Source organism: Oryctolagus cuniculus, chromosome 7 (genome assembly GCF_964237555.1).
Source record: "Oryctolagus cuniculus chromosome 7, mOryCun1.1, whole genome shotgun sequence".
Lineage (NCBI taxonomy): Eukaryota > Metazoa > Chordata > Mammalia > Lagomorpha > Leporidae > Oryctolagus > Oryctolagus cuniculus.
The window spans coordinates 60,160,508-60,184,306 of record NC_091438.1 but is presented as its reverse complement, the minus strand read 5'-3'; the positions used below and the strand labels follow the sequence as shown (position 1 = coordinate 60,184,306).

Below are 23,799 nucleotides of genomic sequence, written 5' to 3'. Positions count from 1 at the left end.
CGGTGATAACCTGCAGCTTTGTATGGAAGGCCGTGCGAGGTGCTTTATTCACGGGCCATCTTGTTTAATCCTCACCACAACCCCAGGAGGCAGCTATCGCCATCTGTAGCAGTAGGTGTGGAGTTGGTGGTTCAGATGTGCAGTTTATAACTGTGCAGATTGAAGTTCAGAGAAGTTAAGTAACTTGCTGAAGGCCACACAGGCAGTGGGTAGCAAGTTGCGAATCAGAACTCAGTCCTGCCAGATGCCCAGCTTCATGATCATGGCTGCTGTGGGATTTTTTTTTTTTTTTAAGATTTATCTATTTGAAAGGCAGAGCTACAGAGAGGCAGAGTTACAGAGAGAGAGAGAGAGAGAGAGAGAGAGAGAGAAAGATCTTCCATCTGCTTGTTCACTCCCCAGATGGCTGCAACGGCCAGAGCTGCGCCGATCCGAAGCCAGGAGCCAGGAGCTTCCTCCGGGTCCCCCATGCAGGTGCAGGGGTCCAAGGATCCAGGCCATCCTCTACCACCCTCCCAGGCCATAGCAGAGAGCTGGATTGGAAGTGGAGCAGCCAGGACTTGATCTGGTGCCCACATGGGATGCTGACATTGAAGGCGGTGGCTCTACCCACTACGCCACAGCACTGGCCCCACTGTGTGATATGTTTCTGTAATAAGTTCTTAATGAATCTCTGCTGCTGGTCTAGGCACTTACACAAATGAAGCTGTCTGAACCTGCAGGTCCTGCTCTTTAAGCCAGTGGCCTGGGAACAGGGACGGGGGGCTCTATGACTGAGAAACTGGTAGAAAATGAACTCAGCCATGTTGCCAAGGTTTGGGGAATGTGTTTGGTTCCAGTTGGGCTGGGATCTGGAAGAAGAGCCCAAGCCCCATCTTAGCGCTGTGTTGTCCTGCCCTGGCCTTTCTCTTCCTGACCCCTGCCACCTCTGACCTCGTGTTCTGAAAGTTTGTCCTGGTCAGGGGCTGGGGCCTGGGGCCGCGAGAGGAGTCTCAGCACAGGTTGGTGTTGCCCCGAGAATTTCCACGTCTGCAGACTCGAGGACGGCCCGTTGCAGGTGGTGGTGGCCATGCTGCTGTGTCAGGTTTCTCTGCTGAGAGGGCGAGCCAGGATTTGCCGCAGGTTCTGGGGAGGCCCCAGGCCCCAGAGCAAAGCTGCCATTCCTTGCAGGCGATGCACGGCCGCTGCTGGTAGGGCCGCTTGGAGGGCTGCTGCCTGCTCCCTGGGCCTGTCCCGTGGAGAGCCCGCCTGCTCCCCTCCTGGGCACTGCCACTTGTGTTCGAGGCTGCTCTGGGAACCCTGGTGTCTGATTCTTCCTGCTTCTCTGGCTCTTCTTTCTCTGAGACATCCTCCTCCCCGAGGAACAGGCCCATGCTGTCCTCGCCTGCCTGCCAGCTCCAAGCCACCCCAGAACTCAGTGGGGGAGTTCCTGCAAGTGGGGGAGGATGACTGGAAAGCAACACCAATGCTCCCACTCCCAGCGGGCCGAGAGGCCTTCCCAGAAGCCCTTGCTCCACGAGCAGCCATTTTGTGCATAATTCTCTGATAATTCTCTCCCTTTATTTCCTCCCATGAGTAAAAAATTTATTAAAGCATTGTTAATCTATGGGAAAATCCAGTTATTTTAAAATATATAATTAGGTATTTACTGTGCAGAAAACTCTCACATGTGAGACCAGAAGCTCAAGTGTGCTGAGTCCTGGCCACTCCATTTCCGATCCAGTTCTCTGCTGTGGCCTGGGAAAGCAGTGGAGGATGGCCCAACTGCTTGGGCCCCTGCACCCATGTGGGAGACCTGGAAAAAGCTCCTGGTTTTGGTCTGGGCCATCCCCAACTGTTGCTGCCATTTGGAGAGTAACCAGCGGGTGGAAGACCTCTCTCTCTCCCTTTCTCTCCCTCTCTCTCTGTAACTCTGTCTTTCAGATAAATGAAATGAATTTCTAGAAAAAAATTATTCTCATGGGCAGAACTAGGTATGTTTTGCTGGAGAGTGTTTCCGCGTCAGGTGAGCCTGAGCTACCTGAGTCCCCAGAGTCGGAGTTGACTTCCAGCCCTGTTTGCACAGCAACCTCTTGTGGGGTGGGAGTGGGGCACACAGCCAGAGCTAAGGGCCCAGCTCCAAGGCCCTGGGGTCATCTCCTCAGCTGCCCTTGTCCCACGGAGCTGCCACTCTGCCCTCCACAGCCTCCCGAGCAGTTCATTTGAAGGCAACAAGTTGCCTCTTGCCCTACTCCATCATTTCTAATTAGTGGTTTAATTAGGTTTTCAGCTGGATTCTTTGCACTGCTAATTTACCACCTTTTGCTTGTAAATGGAATTCACCCATCCACACCCCAAAAATCCTGCCACTTGAATTTTTCTTTAATTATGAAAACTCCTGGACTCCTGTGGTTTTAGAGCCCACACCAGCTGTACACGGGGAAGGAGTGCTGTTTGCCAGTGTTACCTTGTAAGAGATGTGAGCAGTCACCAAGTGGGGGGTTCCTCGCAGGTGCTGCCTGGCGCGTGTTCCGGGGAGGAAGGGCAGCAGATGTCCAGATGCGGGGCAGCCCTGCTGCTTCCTGGAATGGCACAGTGGGCGCTGTCCGCGGTCCTGCCACACCACGGGGGTCGCCTACTTGTTAGTAGTTTGGGGCCTCCTTTGGAACAGCTGGAAGGAGTCCACTTGACCAGGCTCCCACATTGCTTTATGTTGTAGTTTCAGGAAAGCACCTGGCCGAGTGAGGCATCAGCTGAGTGGGGACTGAAGTGGTGATGGATGGGCTTGTCCCGCCGCTGACTTGAATGAGATTCAGGTGTATCATTTTGCAAGGCACCAGGGCATGTGGCAGGACTTCCCAACCTGGGCCACAGATGGGGCAGCGTGTGGGCCCCAGATCACAATGCCATCATCCCCTGGAGTGTCCTGGGGTGGCCTTGGGTGGTGAGCCTCCCCCAGATGTCCCTGGACGCCACACTGTTGTTGGCTTCTCTGTGTCACGACATGCTTGGAAAACCCCAGGGCATTGGGAGAAATATAGGCTGCCAAGTTTGAGTCCCCACTGTTCCACTTCGTGACTGGGTCATCTTGTACTTGATCATTATGTCCTCCTAGCCCAGGCTTCTCCGTCGGCGCCGTGAGAATTAGATCATATCTCGGGTTGTTGGAGCGTAGACGGCATACCCTGTGCTCATAGAACCAGAGGGTCTTTGCGGGGGGAGCAGTCGCTGTGACTTGTTGCCAACTGGGGAGCTTTCCTGCCTAGCCCTCCCCTCCATGGAAGCAGTGAAGGCTGGCGATAAAAAGACACCAGCCTTCCTCTCCTGTGGAAAGTGGCGTCCTGTTGGGCTGTAATGAAGGGTTTCTGATCACCACACCTTCAAGTGCTCTGCTGCAGGCCTTCAGTAACTCAGGTAATTGGGCCCTCTTGGTTCCCCCGTCTGTCTGTGAGACAAGAGAAAACAGTGGCTTTAAGGAAACCTAGCTCAGAGGATGTGGGCAGGTGCTGGGAGGATCTGTCCGTCACCCCTGAGCACCCATGGGTGAGAAAAGAAAGGGGTGAAGCCTTTGCCAATTGCTCCAAACTTTTGTTTTCAAATCTGACTCTTAAAAAACGCGAGTCCCTTTTCTAAATCGGCAAACTCTCACAGGTGCACCTGGTGAACTTTCAGGTCACTGGGCCCCTCTGTGTCTGTCTATCCTCAAGACCTAACCCCCACCCAGCAGCCTGATCCAGGTCAGCACTGCTGTGAGCTGTCCTCCCCACCTCCTCACATGGCCTCTGGGCAGCCCAGGGCCCTTCTGAAACAGATCATTTCACTCTGCGTCTGCGAGCCCCCAACAGCTTCCTGTTAGCCTTGAAAGAAAACCCAGGCTGCTTTCTGTGGCCTGTGAGTCCTGCTGGCTGTGGACCTGAGCACCTCTCGTTCTCCCCTTGCTCAGGGTGCTCTGGGCAGGTGGCCCTTTTTCCTCTTTCCTGTACTCCCCTTGCATGCAGATCCTGCCTCAGGGCCTTTGCACTTTCCACTCTGTCTGCCCCGAATGCCTCCCCAGGGCATCCACATGGCTCATTCTCTCACTCTGTTCAAATTTTTGTGTCACCTTATCAGAGGATGCTTCTTTAGCCTCCTAGCTATTGTAACCTCCCTGCCTCACTCCATCCTCTCATACTTTGTATTAACTATATATTAAATATGTATTTGGTATGTTATAGATTATAGATATAGGACATATACATGTAGATATGTCTACATTTTACTGCAAATTATGTATTTTTTCTGGCTCTGAATTGGCCCCCCTGCAGGACAATATTACCACCACAGGGCAGGACAGCGCTGCTGCACTGGAATGGGGCCTGGCACACAGGGCTTGGTAGATGATTTGTTGAAGGAAGTAAAGGGAAGGAAGTGGGGAGAGGAAATCAATGAGCCAGAGGCATTTCTTAGACTTTCACATTTTATCGTGTGTGTCTGCAGTTCACGAGAGTCTCTGGGCTCTGTTCTCCTTTGTGGCCCCGGAGGAGAGTGGGGAGTGCCCTGGTGTGCCAAGCACCTGCACACCCCCCCCCCCCACCATCCCATCACATCTCTGGGCTTCTGTGTGCTCCTTGCACACCAGGCCCAGAGCATTGCGGACAGCAGCTGTGGCACCGCTCTTCGGCCTGAGCCACGTTCCCGTGTTCTGTGTTCCTCTACAGAGTGCCTTGTCATGGCCTGGCCTGGGTTGAGTGCAGCCCTCATGTTGTCTTATATCACACTCATGAGGTTGGGGCCTGCATCTCAGGTCCCGAAGCTGAAACCTAGAGAGGTTGTCTGGTTTCCCAAAGACTTCCCGAGAGCAGAGCAGGACTCACGTTCAGGTTGTCCGGACCCTTAGGGCTTTGCTCATTCCACGATGCTCCTGTGGCTTGAACAGGACGTGGCTCTGGAACTCAGGCAGACAGTTAAGCCCCAGAGTCATGAACCAATGGTACAAAGAGGGTGGAGGCTTGATCCAATTATAGTGTCCCAAAGGTGGGGCCAGTGGGAGGTCCTTGGGTCCACTGGATAGCTGTCCTCACGAGGGTTGGTTATAGAAGCCTGAGTCGGGCGTAGCCTCTCTGCTTGCCAGCTTACCACGTGACCTCCCCTCCACACACACTCCACCTTTTCCATCCTCCGACCTCACCAGATGGCCGAACCCAGGGGCCTGCCCAGCCTCAGACTGTGAGCCATGAGCTGGGATAAATGCCTCCTTCAGAGGTAGCTTGTCTTCGGGCTTTGGCTGTAGAGAGGAAAAGCTGACGAGCACAGGTCGAATCGGGGTTGAGCATTAGGTTCCCCGGACAAACTGCAATGTCATGGACCCAGGAGCGTCCGCTTTCTGACTACGTATGCATGCATGAGTTACCTAATACAGGGATTCCAAACTGCATATTTTTGCACGTTGCCTTTGTCGTAAAATCAAGACTTGCATGCAATCAACAGCTGTTGATCCAAGGATCTTGAGTTCAATGAAATATACCCGAGTAATGACTCGCCCTGAGCCTCCACTTCTTCATTTGTAAAATGGGGATAATCGTGGCACCAATCCAGTGCGATTATTGATGGGATGGATGGAGCTACTGTTTGAACACCCTCAGCACAGCAGTGGCCGGAGGCTCTTTCTGTCATTGCTATCATTACTTCACCCCACCCTGCCTGCAGAGCGCCCCCAGGGGGTCCCCCAGCCCCAGAATCCTCATACAAGGGAGCCGCATGTGCTGGGTGTGGGGGCCGCAGTGCTGCCTTTGCTTATCACCCACTGTACCCTCCTGTCCCCTCACAGGAAATGGCCAAACAGACCCGAAAGTGTGGGCTGCACTGGCCACGCCCACACTTTGCAGGGCCAGTTCCTCCCGTTCTGGACCATCTGCCCCCTTTCCTGCTGCTTTTCCCTCCTGACAGAGAAAACAAACGCTCAGCACAGGCACAAGGAAGGCTCCTGGGCCTGATCTGTGGTTGAGAACGCTGCCACCAGTGCCACGGCGTGCGTTGTGCCAAGACAGCGCCTGTTCACATTTTGTCCTTGAGGTGAGGGCGGGCCCCTGTGGTGAAGCCGGGAAGTGGGGAACAAAGCCCGGCTTCCTTAAGAGACAGAGTCACCGAGTACCGGTCGGGCTTCGTGGTGTTCCCAGTTTTCCAACGGTCACTTGTGGCGTCCTGCAATTATCAGACATGCTGAACCAGAAGACAGGAGAACCTGGAAGGTGGAAGAATACAAGAGACTCTAAATATTTGGGGGGAGGGCTCAGAATGCATCCATCCATCCATACACTCGTTCCATACATGCGTGTTCTGTTACTGACCGATAGCATGAAATAGGAAGGCACCAGGAAGGCCTTGCAGCAGCCAAGCTGGCGTCCACTGAGGCATGAAGTGAAAGACCAAAACCCCAACCCAACAGAGCTGCAAGGTGGAGTTAGAAAATTTCCACCCTGCTTATCTGACTTCTCACTGAGCTTTTCTTCTCCTGCTCGTGGGTCCCCGTGGTAGCCAGATACAGCAGGTAGGGAAGCACTGCTCCAGACGAATGAGGAGCAGCCAGCTGGCGTGCAGGTCCTGGCTCCTCCCCATGCGTACTGCAGGGCTGCAGGGCTGCTCCAGCTCAGAGCCCCCGCTGGGGCACACAGCCCGCACTAGGCTTCAGCGTCTCTGCATTCGCCTCGCTCAGATTCCCACCCCTGTCTCTTTGCTTCAAAGCGAAGGTGGTGTTTAGGAGTTCAACATGGGAAGCAGGTTGTTCTCGGATGGTGGGGAAGGCAGGGCCTCTGGAACATCCACGCGTCTTGTGATTTGCCCATGGAAATCTGTCAGATGCCTGGTATGTGCCCAGCTCTGGCTGGGCAGAGAGCGGGGAAGGGGCTGGGGGAGATCCCGGCTACACCTCAGCTCCTGCCTGCAGGGAATCTTCTGTTCAGAAAGGGAATCTGGCATGTGAACAACCAGTGATCCCAGAAAGCCAGATGGTTAAAGAGTCCAGTAATTTTGCAGGGATGTGCTGAGAAGGGGAGAGAAAAGGGAGGGACGTTAATACTCAAGAAATCATGGAGGGCATCCCAGAGGTGGGGCATGAGCCCACAAGGCTTCTGGGGGTGGAGAAAATCCACAGGCCTTGCAAAGGGTCACCGCGGGCTCTCTGCAGTAGGTGGTGGGTGTGGGGAGACCTGGTATTTCTGAAGGCAACATTTGGCTGGCCTAGAGGGGAAGTGAGCTGGGAGCCTGCTGTGGGTGTCTAGCCAGAGAGAAGGCCTGGACCAGAGCACGAGGGGTGGGGGTAAGACAGAGCTGGATGTGGTCACAGGGCTCCGGGGCACTTGGGTGGGGTGAAGGGGAGAACGGCCAAGAATGATGCTGGGCCCCCTGCCTGTGTGTCCTGGACTGGAAAGTCCAAAGAGAGCAGCTGCCAAGTCAAGGCCAGGCCCTGCAGGAGTGGTTGCCCAGGTGACCGTCAGACATTTTAATAAAATAACTGGGGCCAGCTTTGTGGCACAATGGGTTAAGTTACCATCTGCATCACTCTGTAACTCTGCCTGTTGATTTATTTGAAAGGCAGAGTTGGGGGGGGGGGCAGGAGGAGAGGTCTTCCATCCACTGATTCACTCCCCAAATGGCTACAATAGCCAGGGGCTGGGCCAGGCCAAAGCCAGGAACCAGGGGCTTCCTTGGAGTCTCTCACATGAGTGTAGGGTCCCAAGGACTTGAATCATCTTCTGCTGCTTTCCCAGGTGCATCAGCAGGGAGCTAGATCGGAAGTGGAGCAGCCAGAACTCAAACCGGTGCCCTAATGGGATGCCAGCGTCGCAGGTGGCGGTTTTACCAGCTATGCCACAGTATCGCCCCCATAAATAAATCTTTTTTAAAAAGTTCAAAATGATTTGAAGGCCACTTTGTGTCTCTGCGAAGAGTCAGATCTGTTTTGGGCTCAGTGGAAGCCCAGAGGCTCTGGGGTAATTAGGAGTGTTTGGGCCACGCCCTTGTCACACGGAGACCAGGAAGTTGTCAGGTGTTCTCACCACCAGTGATCTTGAACATGACCTTGTCGTGGAGGCACTAGGAGCTGGGCACTCTCCTCTGCTCCTCTGAGGGGCCTCTCTGGGGCTGTTCCATCCCAGAGGCTTCTCTGCAAGGAAGGGCTCGGTCACAGCGCTCCTGTCAGGGCCACAAGACCTTTGAGTCAGGCACATCCCGGGGATGGGCAAGACAGGGCAGCGCGGGCTCTGCAGTCACATGACTGCTCTTTCTCCGAAGATACACGCCTCTCCACTGGCTCCCCTGGGGGTCTGACTCCTGTCTGTCCCCGAGTGACCTACAGCCACCTACTTGAGCAAGAGGGCCCCCCAGGCCCGAGAGGCAAGGGCTTGGCAGGGCAGAGTTCAGCATCAAGGCAGGGCCCCTCACTGCCTCTCCGGCTGCCGTAGCATGCAGGGGCACCAGGCTTGGCCCTGGTCACGGGGTGAGAGCTGCACGCCCCGCCCTGGAGCTCATCGCCAGCCGCTCTGCTTGCTGGAAAAATCCTGGTAGAGCCATCCACAGTGTGGCAGGAGATATTTTTACCTGTCTGCCTCCTAGCTGCACTAATTTTTTTTTCTCCTTTTAAGAAGATTCCCGGTTCCCTCACTCATTTCTTTCACATGAGCTATTCTGAGCTCAAAGCCGCCTGCGTTGCTAAGTGACAGGCGGGCACCCAGGGCCAGCTCGGCGCTCTAGCCCCTCAGCACCGACTGTCAGCTGTCGAGACCCTCCTTCCAGGTTCAGCGTGCACCTTCGTCACTTGCTGCGTTTGCTAGCGAAAGCAGTGTCACCGCCCACCGTAGCTACTACAGGGCGATGCATAGAGTGCGGCTGGGCTGCCTGTTCACACATCTCCAAGTTGCCCCGCAGGCTCTGGGCTGGTGGAGGTGGCAGTCTGCAGCCTGCAGGATGTGCCTCGCTGGTGCCTGGGCCAGGTCAGGCTCTGCCCACCCCACTTGCTGGATAAGTGCACAGGCTCAGAGGAGCCTCACAGATGATCCAGACCCAGGCGCTTCACACCCGGGGACGCGGAGACCCCAGGGAGGCCAGGGCAGTGACACCCATTTGCAGTTGTTTGGAGGTCGGTGGGGGACCAGCACCTGCCAGCCTGGATCATGCCGTGCTCCATGGGATGCACGGGCAGAGGCAGAGAGGAGTGGCCCCCGCCTCGGTCCGTCTCTGGTCCTGGCTCTTGATCTGAGCAATGCTCTGGGGTCGTGGCTGGGTCCACTGTGGGCTCCCACGCCACGGTCTGCGAACTGGCCTGTTGCCTTTCGGACCTCAGGGGACTGGAGGAGGGGAGCTTGCTCCAAGTCGCTTCCCTTCTTCAGGAAAGCCTCAGCCTGCAGGGTGCAGGGGAGTGGAGAGGCCGGGAGGCCAGAAGCCATGCCTGGGTCTCGGGGCCTCCATCTGCAACCTGGAGGGATGGTAGCTGCCAACTCACTTCCTTGGGCGGGACGCAAGCTGAGGCGCCATTTGTGAGTGCCTCTGGGGCCGGCGAGGGCTGAGACCGGCAGGACCGCCCCTCCTCACAGCGCTGTCGGCGCCCAGCCCTGCCAGGTGAGGAAGCCGAAGCTCGGCGGGCAGCCCGGGTGCAGGGAAGCTGGCATTTAAACCCAGGCCGCCTGCCTCCTGAGTGCAATTACCAGGCATTGGTTTTTCACGCTTGCAGATGGCGCCAACTTCACAGAGCTCTATTTCATATTAACAGTAATGCTAAGCTGTCCACTCATGGCCCTGACTTTTTTAATAAGGAAAATGATGGATTACTAACATCACAGTAAGTTGAGATGATCTTGCTGGGCATTTGACCCAAGCCTGGAGCCATGTGGCCTTCTCCTGGCTTCCTGGGACTCAGAGCATGCTGAGTGCGGGGCCAAGGGGGTGGAAAGGGAGTAGGGGCCCTGCACAGCAGCCTTGGGAGGAAGCCTCTTCCAGGGCCCTGTCTCCTGTCCAAGTACTAACCAGGCTGGACGAGAGCAGACGAGAGCGGGTGTGTTCAGGGTGGCGTGGCCGGGGACCCCGGAATCCTTTCTGAGCTGGTGCCAAAGGTCCCATCTGCCCCACCCTAGCACTCCGCCCAGAGCTCACTTTGCTCCCCACTAGGAGAAACGGGTGTGTGTGTGTGTGTGTGTGGGACCAAATGAGAGCCTGGGGGCCTGTGTGTTGTGAAATACGAAAGGCAAGCAGTACAAGGCTTCCTGGGCACAGCTGCTACCGTTCGGCTCCTCCCTGGGTACCAAGCCCCACAGCAGACCCTTCCTGCGTGACAACCATCGGTTCCCCATGGTGGCCCTTCTGCGAGACGGGAGCTGCCCTCCTCCTGTTACCACGAGGAGGCGGAAGCTCACATGGTCAAGGTGCCTTGTCCAGGGTGTGGGCAAGTGCTCAGGTGGCCGGCACCTTGTTCGGTGCCAGCCCGAGGCCTTAGAGCCTGAGCCTACCCCACCCCCATCCCCATACACTCGCTCCCCTCTCTCGCTCTGCTCCTGCCTCTCAGGCCTCCTTGCTCTTCCTGGACTTCCCAAGAGCCCTGTGTCCGCTGCTCCCCTGCCAGCACTCACCAGAGGCAAGGGTCACCTCCTCTCTGGACAGCAGCTGCTGGACGCATCCTTCTCTGGCGTTACCATTCAGTGCCCACTGTGTCCCCGAGTTCTCCTCTTTTAAAATGATGGCTTTGTCCTCTGAGCCCTTTCTCATGCTGGTGACCAGAGCTGCCACTCCCTGGGCTATTTATGGGGAAATGCGTATCCCGGCCGGACAGCATCAAGATGTACTCTGCAGATTTGTGGGTATCCTTGTGGGTTTCTCCAGTTGTGACCTGATGATCAGTAAGTCACCCCTAATACATTGCGGATTGCTCTGATCAAATCCTGCTGCGGGTGGTGGAGCTGGAGAGAGGTTCTGGGCCAAAGCACCTTGGTGTTTCCTGTCCTCATGGGGACCCTGACCCTTCTGCCCAGCTCCGTTCTTTAGCAAAAGCTCCTGATGTGAGCTGTAGGGGAGATGAGGTGCCTCGGCCTAGACAAGCAGCCAGTACGTGCACCTGAGGTTTCCAGAGACCTGTGAGGGCCAGGGGAGCCTCACCTGGTGGCCTGGGCAAGAACACCAACCTTCCTGCTGTGTAATGCTCAGGGGGTACCCTTCATTTATTTATAATTTTAAAGGAGTGTTTATTTTGGGCAGGTGTTTTGTACAGCAGTCAAGTTGCTGCCTGGGACGCCTGCATCCCATATCAAAGTGCCTTGTTCCAGTTCCTGCTATGTGCATCCTGGGAGGCGTGGATGTTGGCTCAAGAACTTGAGTCCCGGCCAGCGCCGTGGCTCAATAGGCTAATCCTCCGCCTAGCAGCGCCGGCACACCAGGTTCTAGTCCCGGTCGGGGTGCCGGATTCTGTCCTGGTTGCCCCTCTTCCAGGCCAGCTCTCTGCTGGGGCTCGGGAGTGCAGTGGAGGATGGCCCAAGTGCTTGGGCCCTACACCCGCATGGGAGACCAGGAGAAGCACCTGGCTCCTGGCTTCGGATCAGCGCGATGCGCCGGCCGCAGCGCGCCGGCAGCAGTGGCCATTAGAGGGTGAACCAACGGCAAAAAGGAAGACCTTTCTCTCTGTCTCTCTCACACTATCCACTCTGCCTGTCAAAAAAAAAAAAAAAAAAAAAAAAAAAAAGAAAGAAAAAAGAACTTGAGTCCCTGCCCCCAACATGGGAGACGTGGATGGAATTCTGGGCTCCTGGCTTCAATCTGGCTGAACCCTGTTTTTTTGTTTTAGGCATTAAGGGAGTGAGCCAGCAGACAGAAGATCTCTCTCTGTCCCTCTGCCTCTGAAAGGAAACAACTTTTTAAAGTTTCTTTCTTCATTTATCTGAGAGGTGGGGGCAGGGGGTAGGGAGAGTGCTCCCATCTACTGGTTTACTCACTCCAGTTGGCCCACGTGGCTGGGGCTGGGCCAGGTCAAAGCCAGGAGCTCGGAACTCAATCCAGGTCCCACATGTGAGTGGCAAGAACCCAAATACTTTGAGCCATTGCCTGCTGCCTCCCAGGGTCTGCATTAGCAGGGAGCTAGAGTTAGGAGCTGCTGCCAGGTATTGAACCCAGGCACTCTGATATGGGACAAGGGTGTCCCAAGTGGTGTAATAACTGCTAGGCTAAGCAGCACTCTCACCCTTAATTTGTGTAGCATGAGCAACACAGCAGCTCCCTAGGGGGAAGCCGGGAGCCAAAGGGTCCACAGACACACAAGTGCCTCCAGGACCCAGTGGGCTGTTCAGCAGACCTGCTGCAGAGTGGAGTCCCAACAGAGCACCTTGTAGGGGACCCTAGGTCTCCTAGGCAGGCTGGCTCAGTCCTAGTTACTCCAAAGCCCAGGACCGGTGTGTTCCTGGCATGGGAGAGGGAAGTCACTGAAGATGCTGGCTGCCTGGGACGAGGCCGGCAGGGAGGCACTCATCTGGCACAGGGTTTGCAAGGCCTGGGAAGGGCTAGCCAACCACACACACCAGTGAGGTCAGCCGGGCCCTTCCACTCGGCCTCCCCGTCTCCTGGCATGTATGAGAGCATCCGGCTGGCCCAGTCCCCTCAAAGGTCAGGCCTTTGCTGGAGTCAGCCAGGAAGTCTGGGTCCAACCCAGCAGGAAGGGCAGCCCTGAGCCCTTCTGCTGCCTGGTGGCCTTGCCCGTACCATTCAGGTGGGACAGACACAGGAGGGGAGCAAGCAGGGAGCCCGGCTTCCGGAGGCAGCTCCTTCCCTTAATAAAGTAATTACGGAGCTGGCTAATTTGCATCCCTAGAAAGATGCGGGGCGACCGCAGGCCGGGGTGTGCGTGTGTTTAATTTTATCTCCTCCAACCTCCTCCTAATGAGGAGGTGCCTTGAAGTACAACAGAATCCTGGGATTCTTCAAAGGCTTCACTTTCTCGGCGCTTTATTTCTTTAAGGGGAAGCAGGAGAGACAGATGAGGAGTGGCAGGAGCAGGGGCGGCTTTGCCTCCCCCGCCCGTGTTGTGCAGGCATTATCTGCTGTAAAGCTGTCGCTGGAGGATGGAGAACCGGTTCTTGGCTGCAGTGGCCCTCAGATAATGTCAGCGCTGAGCGATGGCCTGGGATCCGTTGGCACTGAGCAGCCCTTTCTAGGCGGCTGCTGCCAGAATCCTGAGTTAGCTGAGCCTGGTCAGTGTGCAGCTGCCAGGGGGAAGGAGGCCCATGGGCAGGAGGGCTCCAGAGCTTCTGTTAATGTTAGTGTCCTGTTGAAGCCCCCGAGGACCCTGGAAAAAGGCGGAGAGTGGTCCAGTAGGCCTGGGGTGGGCTTGCTATTGGACACAAATGCGGTTTTAGTGGAGAGACCCTAGGGAAGGCAGACACTGGCTTCTCTGCGTCCTGCCAAGTGGCTGAGCTAAAGAGAACCCAAGGGGCTTGGTCTTGTCCGCTAAGCCCCGGCTGCCCTGGAAAGGGAGGGCCGTGGGGACTTTCGGAGGGTCGGGAACTCTCTGGGCTCTGCAGACAGGGAGAAACAGCATGGAGGCAGGTGGCCTGTCACTTGGGGGTGGCATAGGGTTTTGCCTCTTCCTCCCTGTTGGGTTTACCTTTCTGTGGCTGTGCAGGTCAGGCCTCTAGGAGAACCGAGTTTGTAGACCTTGACTCCCAAGCGGGTATCCCGGCTGCAGGGGGAAGGCAAGCTCACTGCTTGAAGCCCCTGCTCTGCCTCGGGGTGGGCCACAGGGAGTGGATTGGGGTAGGTCCCTTTTGGCCTCCCCTCCTCCCCTGTGTGGCCAGCTCATGGACCCCTGCTCACCTGGCTTCGCAGGTCCCTGGATGAGAAGGAGCTGACGGCGGCTGGGTCCCACCTTCTCTGTGCTCGGGGGAGCAGGGCTGCGTGGCCCAGGTGGCACTAATGCCGAAGAACAGCAAAGTGACCCAGCGGGAACACAGCAATGAGCATGTCACCGAGTCGGTGGCCGACCTGCTGGCCCTCGAGGAGCCCGTGGACTATAAGCAGAGCGTGCTGAATGTGGCCAGTGAGGCGGGCAGCAAGCAGAAGGCAGCGGAGGAGGAGCTGGACGCCGAGGACCGGCCGGCCTGGAACAGCAAGCTGCAGTACATCCTGGCCCAGATTGGCTTCTCTGTGGGCCTCGGGAACATCTGGAGGTTCCCCTACCTGTGCCAGAAGAATGGAGGTGGTGAGTGCCGGCCCTGTGTGCCCCTGGGTGTGCCCTGGAAGTGGGGCGGGCAGAATGGGAGCCCTTGTAGCTGAAGCTCAGGCCTCCAGGGTAGAACTGCCTGGGAAGAGCTGTAACCACTGCTGAGAGCCCACAGGAAGCCTCCATGTTCCTCATCTGTGAAATGGGGGTAAGAGTAGCTCCCGCCTCACGGGGTGGCTGGGAGGGTTAAATGAGCTATACCCGTAGAATGGCTGACACAGTAAAGGTGATGTTGGCCGTTATGATCAGATACCTTCGAGGTGCTGGGAGTTGCTCTGAGCAGTTGACAGATGTTGAATATCTGGAAGTGCAGAGAGGTGAGCATCTCGGGACAGACAACCAAAGCACTAGTTTCATCTGGTCCCACGTTCAAATCTCCCCACAACCCTAGGTGAGGGAGGTGTCGTTCTCACTCTCGTTTTTGAGTGTAAACCAAGGCACACATTGGTTGGGTGCCTTGTTCAAGGTCGTGTGTGATCCAGGTCGACAGCTGGTGGTCAAGTCCAGCTCCAGCCTGGCCCCTAGGCCTTTACCAGCCCCATGGCTCCCTGAGGGAGGGGCCCTGGCCCAGCATCAAACTGCTGCCACCATTTGCAGCCCCCCCCTCCATGGTGGGCAGAAGCCCCCCAGGGATGTCTCTCCTGCACCTCTGAGGTAGGTTGGAATTTGCAAAGGCAACTGGCTCTGAAGCCAGGGGACCACTAACTGAGAAAGAAAATCCTGACAGGCTGGAGCCGGGGTTTGCCAGCCCAGCCCTGTGGTCCTGGGAAAGCTGCAGAGAGCTCTGTGCCCTGGGATCACCACACTCCAGCCTGTGGCGGGGCCCTGGCTTTGCTTCCCTCCCTGCTCTGCGGGGCTCCCAAAGACACAGCCCCGTTCAGAGGTGCTCCTGCCTCTCCCTGCTGCACGCAGGACACCTGCTTGGGGCTTCTGCTCCCCAGTTTCTATTGAGGAGCAGGGAGCCTGGATGATCAAGAGGCCAGGGGCTTCCGTCTCTCTGCCGTAGCACGGTGTAAGTTAGATGGGCACCTTGCTTTGCTGGATTTCCCCCCAACCCCAATAAGTAACTGCCAATCAGAGCTCTGGTCTGCACAGCATGGTTGCTGAGCTGCTGTCAGACCCGCGAAGCGAAGGCATAGACATAGGCGTGTGGTTTCCTTAAACTCCAGGAGGTGTTGAGCGTGCCAGGGCACACAGACAGCCTGAGGACATGTGACGTTTGGGGACTTAACAGCAACCTCTGGCTTCATCCTCTTTGGCTCAGAATCACAGAGCACCCTCTCTACCCCACACACGCATGCACACACAGGGCAGTGTTCCTGCCACACACTGCCCGGCCATTGGGTCAGCAGGCCATTGCCAAGGCATCGGACACCATGAACAACCCCCATGAGGAAAGCCTCATCCACCCTCAGGCTCTGGGCTCCCCGTTCCCTGCTCCTGCCTCTGATTAAGCGCACGACCTGCTCATGTAGCCTGAAGACCCCTGAGCACTGCTTAGCCTGGCCTTGGTCTAGTTGACAAACTGCTGTTCAGCCAGCGCCCTGTGGATGGGGCCAGTGGCGGCTGCCCCACCTGGACGTCGCCCAGGATCATTCTTGGCTGCACCTGCCTGGCTGCACCTGCTTGGAGGCTTTCCCGGGTTCTCTGGGGGGGGAGGGGAGCAGCATCCACAGAAGATGCCAACCTGCTTTGCCAACGCCCTATGTCCATCTGCCTGTGCATCCTGCCCCACCCATGGACACAGGCAAAATGCAAACCCAGCGAATCTGTCTCCTCTCACCTCCCTGCAGCAGATCACTTTTCTCCTCTTAGATTTCCCCGCGTGTGAGACCAGGAGGCGGAGTTAGAGATAGTCCCCGGGGTCTAAGCATGTGGTCTCTCAGGCTCTCGCTCTCTGAGCACTGCTTGTGAGTGGCAAATTGAACCAGGCCATGCATGTGCGTTTAGGGAGTAGGCTCGGTGTGAGGTTTGGTGGGTTGCCTCACCCTGCTCAGCTCCACTGGGCCCAGCCCCTCCCTCGGCATGCACCGTGCGCTCAGTCACCCTGTGTGGCTGTGTTCGTGGGTGCAGTGCAGGTGCACTGCTCGTGGGAGGCTGAGGGTCTGCCTCCTCAGATCGTGAGCCCCCCCAGATGGTGGCTGTGCCTTCTGTCACTGCTGCCCTTGTCTGGCACAAGCAGGCCTGCAGTGGACAGCTCACTGTGGCTAAGTGCCAGGATTCATGCCCAGGAATGCCTGGCGGCATGTGGGATGTGATGTTCTGGCACTTGGGGAATATGGCAGAGCCCCACATTTGCTAGCCTTGTCCTGGGGGTGCCGGGTGAGCCTCGGGGCCCTGGTGGCCAGGGCTGGCCTTTTGACAGGCAGGCAGGGCCGTGCTGACAGTGTTGCTAACGGGACTAGGTTGTTGGCATGGCTGTCAGCGGGGCGCACTCGTCTGTGTCCAGGCGTGGCTTTAATTCTCCTGCTAAATGCCCTGTCACTCGGACTTGAGACCGTGTCTCAGTGAGGCTCAGGACAGACTCATTTATCACCCGGAATCTTTAGCGAGATCCGTTTTATCCTTTATGATCCTCCTGGCTACGCTTTCCTGCACCGCTAATGTCTCACCCGTTCCTCCCAATTAGCTATGGATTAATGGTGGTGCTGGTCAGACCTCCTCTCTCATGGAGCTGCCCAGTCTGCTGTGTGAGCGTTTCGCTCAGGCGTGGAGGAGGCAGAGCTAGCGGGGGCAGGGGCCAGGCCAACGCCATCTGGGGCTGCTTCTCTGTGGGTGGCTGGAGGCTGTGAACAGGTGTTCACTGACGACCACATCCGCCTGCGTGGGATCTAACGTGTGGGTTCCAGAGGCAGTGCAATGTCTGTCTGTCTTGGAGCTTAGCCTTGTGGGCAGGAGCCATTGGCGGTCATGCACTTCCTTTCTTAGCATTTCATGTCAGGGCAATCATGGGAGAGACGAGTGTCTGCCTGGATCGGGGTAGCATGGTCACGTGTGTGATCTGGCTCCGTCATGGAGGAGCCTTAGGATGGTGACAATGGCTGGATGATCCGAGATGTGGCTGAGACTGCAGGACATGCAGCCACCTCTCCCTCGCCCTGTTGCATGCTCTAGACACCCTCTGATATCCCCCCTCCTCCTCCAGGTGCGTACCTGGTGCCCTACCTGGTGCTGCTGATCATCATCGGGATCCCCCTCTTCTTCCTGGAGCTGGCCGTGGGCCAGAGGATCCGCCGGGGCAGCATCGGGGTGTGGCACTACGTGTGCCCCCGCCTGGGTGGCATCGGCTTCTCCAGCTGCATTGTGAGTCCAGGGCTGGGTGGGAGGTGAGGCCCCTTGTGGCTGCCAGGGACAGGGTTGCCAGTGTACGGGCTAGGGGGCTGGGCCAGGACAGGGGCAGCAAGGGGACCCTCAACGTGAGACTCGCTTCCAGCTGGTGTGTCGGGGCCACAGTCACCTATCCCAGGCTGCCAGCTGACCGCACTGCCTGCAAGGGTGCGTGATGTTGGCAGGTGGTGTGAGGAGGAAAAGCTGGGATATGCTCTCGAGGGAGGCCCAGGGCAACTGAGCCAGGATTCCCCTGGAGCTGGTGTGGCCACCGCTCTCTGCTTCCCAGCCTATTGGCTCTCCGACTAGAGACGTCCTTCCTCTTTCCTTGGGCAGAGGGTGTTTTAATTGGGCAAGTAGCCATTCTATTTGTAAAGGCAGTCCTGGGGCCCAGGGTCTCCTTGACATTTTGCTGTGGGAATGAGCACAATTGGAGGATTCAGACCACCCAGGAGGTCAACCCCAGGAGGGGTGAGGGCTTCAGAACAATGGGAGACAGGGTGACCCACTGGCCCTGGCTGGGAACTCCAGCTCCGGGCACAGGTAGAGGAAGCCTTGCTTAGAGCAATGGGCGAGGCGACTGAGTACCCGCTGGGCCGGAGACCACAACTGCCTGTGCTCACACCGGGGATGAAGAAGACTGGCACCTGCTCCTGGAAGGGACCAGGAGTGCTGTCAGCCTGGCAGCCCGGCCAGCCCACACCCGCCCCAGGCAGCGACTGGGAGAAGGGGTTCAGCCCTCTGCTCTCGTGCAAGGCATCACCTTTGCCAAAGGCAGCACACCGTGCCAGGGCTGGCTGTGTGTGCCTGCTCTCCCGGGGGACCGAAAGTACCCTAGAACAGGAAGCAGGTGTCTCTCTCTGTCTGTACTCCCCGTAAGCACTGATGTCGGAGCATCCGCTCCTGCACACAGGTGCTCGGGGGAAACGGATGAAGCCAGGGCTCCCAGCTGTCACAGTGCAGGAGTCTCAGTGGGGTGTGAGGCAGCCGGGCCCCTGTGGGGGAGCTCTCAGGATCCCTGGTGGGGGCAGCAAATCTCTCTTCGTGTGAAAACGACTTTCAAAGAAGCCCCTTGAGGAGCTTACGTCCCACGCCAGGGTGCCTGGGTTGGATCCCCAGCTCTGGCTCCTGACTCCAGCTTCCTGCTGATGCAGGCCCTGGGAGGCAGGGGCGACGGCTCAAGCAGTCGGATCCCTGATACCCATGTTGAGACTTGGATAGAGCTCTGGCTCCCAGCCCCAACCCTGGCCTGGCCCTGGCCATTGGGGGCATTTGGGGAGTGGATCTGTAAATGGGAACTCTCCCTCTCTCTCAGGAAACAATAAAATAATAAAAAATTCACAACGAGCTCCTTGAACTCTCAGACTCCATGTACTCATATATTATTTTTAAAAATATTTATTTTTCTGCAAGAGAGGGGAAGACAGAGAGACAGAGACTGACTGACAGTTTGATTCACTCCCCACATGCTCACAATTTCCAGGGCTGGCCCAGCCAAAGCCATGAAGCAGGACCTCAGTCTAGGTCTCTTACAGGAGTGGCAGACCCCCAACTACATGAGCCATCACCCACTCTCTCCCAGGATGCCCATTAGCAGGGAGCTGGAATTGGGAGCAGAGCCAAGACTCGAACTCAGGTCTTGTGACATGGGATGCAGGTGTCTCCATCTGGCATCTTTTTTTTTTTTTTTAATTTATTTGAAAGACAGAGTCACAGAGAGGGGTAGAGGCAGAGAGAGAGAGAGAGAGAGAGAGAGAGAGAGGTCTTCCACCTGCTGGTCCACTCCCCAGAAGGCTGCAACAGCCAGATCTGGGCGCATCTGAAGCCAGGAGCCAGGAGCTTCCTCTGGGCCTCCCAAGAGTGTGTAGGGCACAAGGACTTGGACCATCTTCCACTGCCTTCCCAGGCCATCACAGAGAGCTGGATCGGAAGTGGAGCAGCCGGGATTCGAACCGGTGCCCATATGGGATACCGGCACTGCAGGTGGCAACTTTACCCACGACACCACAGCACCAGCCCCTCCACCTGGCATCTTAGCTAATGTGCCAGACACCTGCCCCATGTATTCCTATTTTGACTAAAATTCTGTCAGCGTTAGCTGTTGCAGAGCCAAGAAATGAAAGTGATGTCTTTCTTGAGGTAGGCTGCTAGTGTACTGAAGACAGAGTAGTATCCTGAGAAGGGAGGACCCAGAACGCCGGAAGCAGCAGCCCCCAAATCTCAAATCACCCAGCAGCCCGGGGCTGCTCACTGTGAGGGCATCGCTGTAACCGCCATCCTGAGTCATCAGGGGATGATGGGGCAGCCCTCGGGTATCTCAGCGGCCTTTCCAGCGGGAAGGGCTTAGCATTGTAAGCGTTTGTAGCTTAAGGGACAGAACTTCAGTATCTGAAGAATTCCTCTAGGGGATGCCTGGAGGCTCCGTGCAGCCCTCAGCAGCTTCCTTCAAGGCCGGGCGGCTGGGCCTGGGTTGCAGAGCCGGGCGTGGGTGGGGCTGGGGGCAGCGGCCGTGACCCCGCCTGGGCCGTGTCCTCAGGTCTGCCTCTTTGTTGGGCTGTACTACAACGTGATCATTGGTTGGAGCATCTTCTACTTCTTCAAGTCCTTCCAGTACCCGCTGCCCTGGAGCGAGTGTCCTGTTGTCAGGAACGGGACCATGGCAGGCAAGTCGGGGGGCCTGAGGGACCCCAGCGGGCATCTCTGCCAGCCCTGGCCCAGGAGGGAGCCTGGCAGGCATAGCCTGGGGATGCGGGATTTCACGGCCTATGTGTGCGTGGCATCCCTGAGCCTCGCTTCCCTGCGCTCCTGCAGGGTTGGATAACATCGCTAGCCTAGGGAGAACCCTGCAAACTGTCACTTTTATTTAATTGTTACGAAGCACTCCATGCTGTTCTCACACTGCACTGTCTGGGAACAATCTCCCCATGCGTGCCAGGCTCATAGAGGGCTGGCTGATTGCCCACTTCACAGACAGCAAAACTGAGGCCCAGAAGCAATCACCCACACCCATGCTACCCATTTAACTGGTGATCTGGGATGAGAATCCAGGTCTGCAGCTCCCAGGTCAAGACCTTCCCCAAGGACCTTGAGGCCAACTCAGACTAATCCCTCCTACCTTCCGGTGATGGGCGGTGGCAGAGGGTGCCAGGGGGGTTGCCATGGGTGCGAATTCAGCCTGGTCAGTGTGTCCCAAGCCTCCAGGCCCGTGGGGAGCTGCAGATTCCTCGGGCTGTCATCTAGAGTGAGCACAGCCCTCCCAGCGGTCCACCCGCGCTCCCCCGCACTGCTGCCTGGGAGGGCGGCCCCGCGGGACGTGTGCTGAGGCCCCGGCCGCTGGTGTTTCAGTGGTGGAGGCAGAGTGTGAGAAGAGCTCAGCCACCACCTACTTCTGGTACCGGGAGGCCTTGGATATCTCCGACTCCATCTCCGAGAGCGGCGGCCTCAACTGGAAGATGACCCTGTGCCTCCTCGTGGCCTGGAGCATCGTGGGCATGGCTGTGGTGAAGGGCATCCAGTCCTCAGGGAAGGTGAGTGGGCGGCGCGCGCCCAAGACCCACGCTGGGGAGGGGCGGCACGGAGGCCCAGACGGCAGAGAGCGGAGAATTCTGGGCCCCCCTCGGCAGGGCCCTTTGGTGGCTCAGGGCGGTGACACAGGCCCCCAGAGGGAGGGTTGGGAGGGAGCATGGCTGCCCCACCTGCAGTGGCTTTGCTGGGAAGCTGTTGCCCTGGCCCCCAGCTGCCTGCTCTGTCCATGTTCAGAACTACGGTACCGACCCAGGCACGTCTGTGTGGATTCCAGCCCCTCCAGTTCCCAAACCAAAGCTCTACAGAGCCTGCTCTGAGCACCTTGTGGGGAAAACCGGCAGCGTCCCAGGCCTGCAACAGGGGGCTGTGGGCGGGGGCGGCTGTGGGCACTCTGCCAAGGCCCCCTCACCTTTCCCCAGCAGACAGGCCCCTTCCTTGGTTGTCACTCACCAGTGTCACCGACTGCCCCGGGGCCCGCAGCCCACCCATCCTTGCACGGAGGAGGAAGGCGAGGCCCAGGGCTGAGGAAGCCCCTGTGCTGACGTCACACTGGCAGGAGACCGCGGCTGTTTGCCTGGTCTGCATGACAGCACTCGAGTGAGGAAGCCAAGCTAGATAGGGACCTCCAGTGACGAGCCTTGCTCTCTCCAGGGGCCCAGTCGTAGCTGGCACATTGTGGCGTTTGCAGGTTCTGCCACACGTGGGGACACATCTGGGCCACTTTGACCTTGAGAGCTAGGAATTAGGACCTCCATTTAGTAGATGAGGAGCTGGGGGCACATCGAGGCTAACAGCCCGAGGCCGCATGGCTGGCAGCTGGCAGAGGCAGGAGCCTGATCGCCCGCTCACACCTCAGCGCCATCCTGCCCCAGCAGCCCCCAGGGTCAGTCCTGGTGCAGCAGACAGTTTGTGAGCACCTCCTGCATGTGCGGCTCTGGATCAGGCACCCGGGCTGCAGACGACGCCTCTGCTGGGGCACAGCACACGCTCTGAGGTCCCCGGGGGCTGGAACCCTCTTGGTGTTTTCTGTGAGCAGCCCTGACTCCATGACTTGCATGTTTCTGTTGAAGGAGTTCTGGGGACAGGAAAGGACCTGCGGGGAGAAAATGAGGAGGGGAGAGCCAAGTGTTCCCTCACCCCGTCAGCAGCCCCTGGAGGTGGGGAGCTGGAGAGGGAAACACCCCAGGCACAGCCATGCTGGCTCCAGCGTGTCCTGCCCTTGTCTCTGTCTTGACTCAGGGCCAGACGCCCAGATGCATGCTGGGTTTGGCCTCGTGCCTGGTGGTTCCAGGGCTCTGATTTCTGCTGCCTGGTATCAGAAGAGGCTCCGGGGTCCCGGCTGTGAGCAGCGAGGGGGTGCCAGCTGCAGGAGGGGCCCTGCTGACCGTGGGTCCCTGTGCTCTCCGCAGGTGATGTACTTCAGCTCTCTCTTCCCCTACGTGGTGCTGGCCTGCTTTCTGGTCCGGGGGCTGCTGCTGCGAGGGGCGGTAGACGGCATCTTGCACATGTTCACTCCCAAGGTAAGCGTTTGGGACTCCCATACACGCCAGGGCCCATGCACGGGTCCACGGGCCATTCTGGTCCCATGAAATGGGATAAACATGCAGCACCTGTGTGTTGGGCTTCCCACGGGCCCTGCCCTCAAGTTTCCAAGGACAGGGACACACAGCAAGTTGAGCGACACTGGAAAATGGTTCAGGGGGATGTGACTTCTGAAATGAGCCTCTGGGAGCAGGTAGGAGCTCAGTGAGCACCAGAGGCTGTGGTCATCAAAGGGGACCGCGTGAGCAAGGGTGTGGAAAAGTACTGGATGTGCTTGAGGCCATGGTGAGGAGTCAAGTGTGGCTGGCACGTGGGGGCAGGGATCTTCATTCATGGGGTTTCCTGTGTGGACCTGTGATAGCAGGAACCAAGAAAATGCCCAAGAGAAGAAAGCTCCCCCTGGAATTCCCACTTCGTACCCAAGTCTGGGGGAAGTGGTGAATCACGTGGATCTGACTTTTTAAGATTTATTTATTTATTTGAAAGGCAGAGTTACAGAGAGGCAGAGAGAGACACACAGAGAGTGAGGTCTTCCATCCGCTGGTTCACTCCCCAAATGGCTGCTTCGGCTGGAGCTGTGCCATTCTGAAGCCAGGAGCCAGGAGCTTCTTCCAGGTCTCCCTTATTAGTGCAGAGGCCCAAGGTCTTGGGCCATCTTCCACTCCTTTCCCAGGCCTTAGCAGGGAGCTGGATCAGAAATGGAGCAGCTGGGACTTGAATTTGTGCCCCTATGGGATGCTGGCCCTGTAGGCAGCGGCTTTACCCAATACGCCACAGCACCGGCCCCATGTGGATTTGATTCTACCCTGACCCCATCAACTGTCTTAGTAGCTCAGTGAGGGACCTGAACAGGATCTCTGTTCACGCCTCAGAGGGCACAGCAGAGGCACAAGTGTCCCAAAGCTGCGTGCCCAGCTTTCCCCAAGGAGTCTGTCCCTCTCCATGGCCTTGACCCCCAGGACCACAGACCACTGGGCACAGCTGCCGTGAATCAGTCCCCTGAGAAATGAGAGAATTTCAAGTGCAGAGCCACATGCCCTTCACGTTGCCCCAGGCAGTGTACGTTAGCAGCCCCAGCTGCTCAGGCTGAGAAGTCCACCTCCGAACGCCAGCTGATGACTAAGCCACCAGCAGGGACCTGCGGGGTCTCCAGCTCACAGGCATGGGGTCAGAGCTCGGCCAGGCCAGCCTGAGGCCTTGGT

At 57.5% G+C, this 23,799-nt stretch overlaps 1 protein-coding gene across 1 annotated transcript in view; it reads left to right on the top strand.

Annotated features, from left to right (window-relative positions):
- Window positions 1-23,799, top strand: part of SLC6A17 (solute carrier family 6 member 17) — a 53,590-nt gene that overhangs the window by 3,801 nt on the left and 25,990 nt on the right. Inside the window, exons 2-6 of the mRNA XM_008264719.4 lie at window positions 13,810-14,182; window positions 17,349-17,506; window positions 20,067-20,193; window positions 20,876-21,057; window positions 22,465-22,575. Of these exons, the coding sequence (XP_008262941.2) occupies window positions 13,897-14,182; window positions 17,349-17,506; window positions 20,067-20,193; window positions 20,876-21,057; window positions 22,465-22,575 (864 nt within the window). The 5' untranslated portion in view covers window positions 13,810-13,896. The remainder of the gene's footprint in view (window positions 1-13,809; window positions 14,183-17,348; window positions 17,507-20,066; window positions 20,194-20,875; window positions 21,058-22,464; window positions 22,576-23,799) is intronic.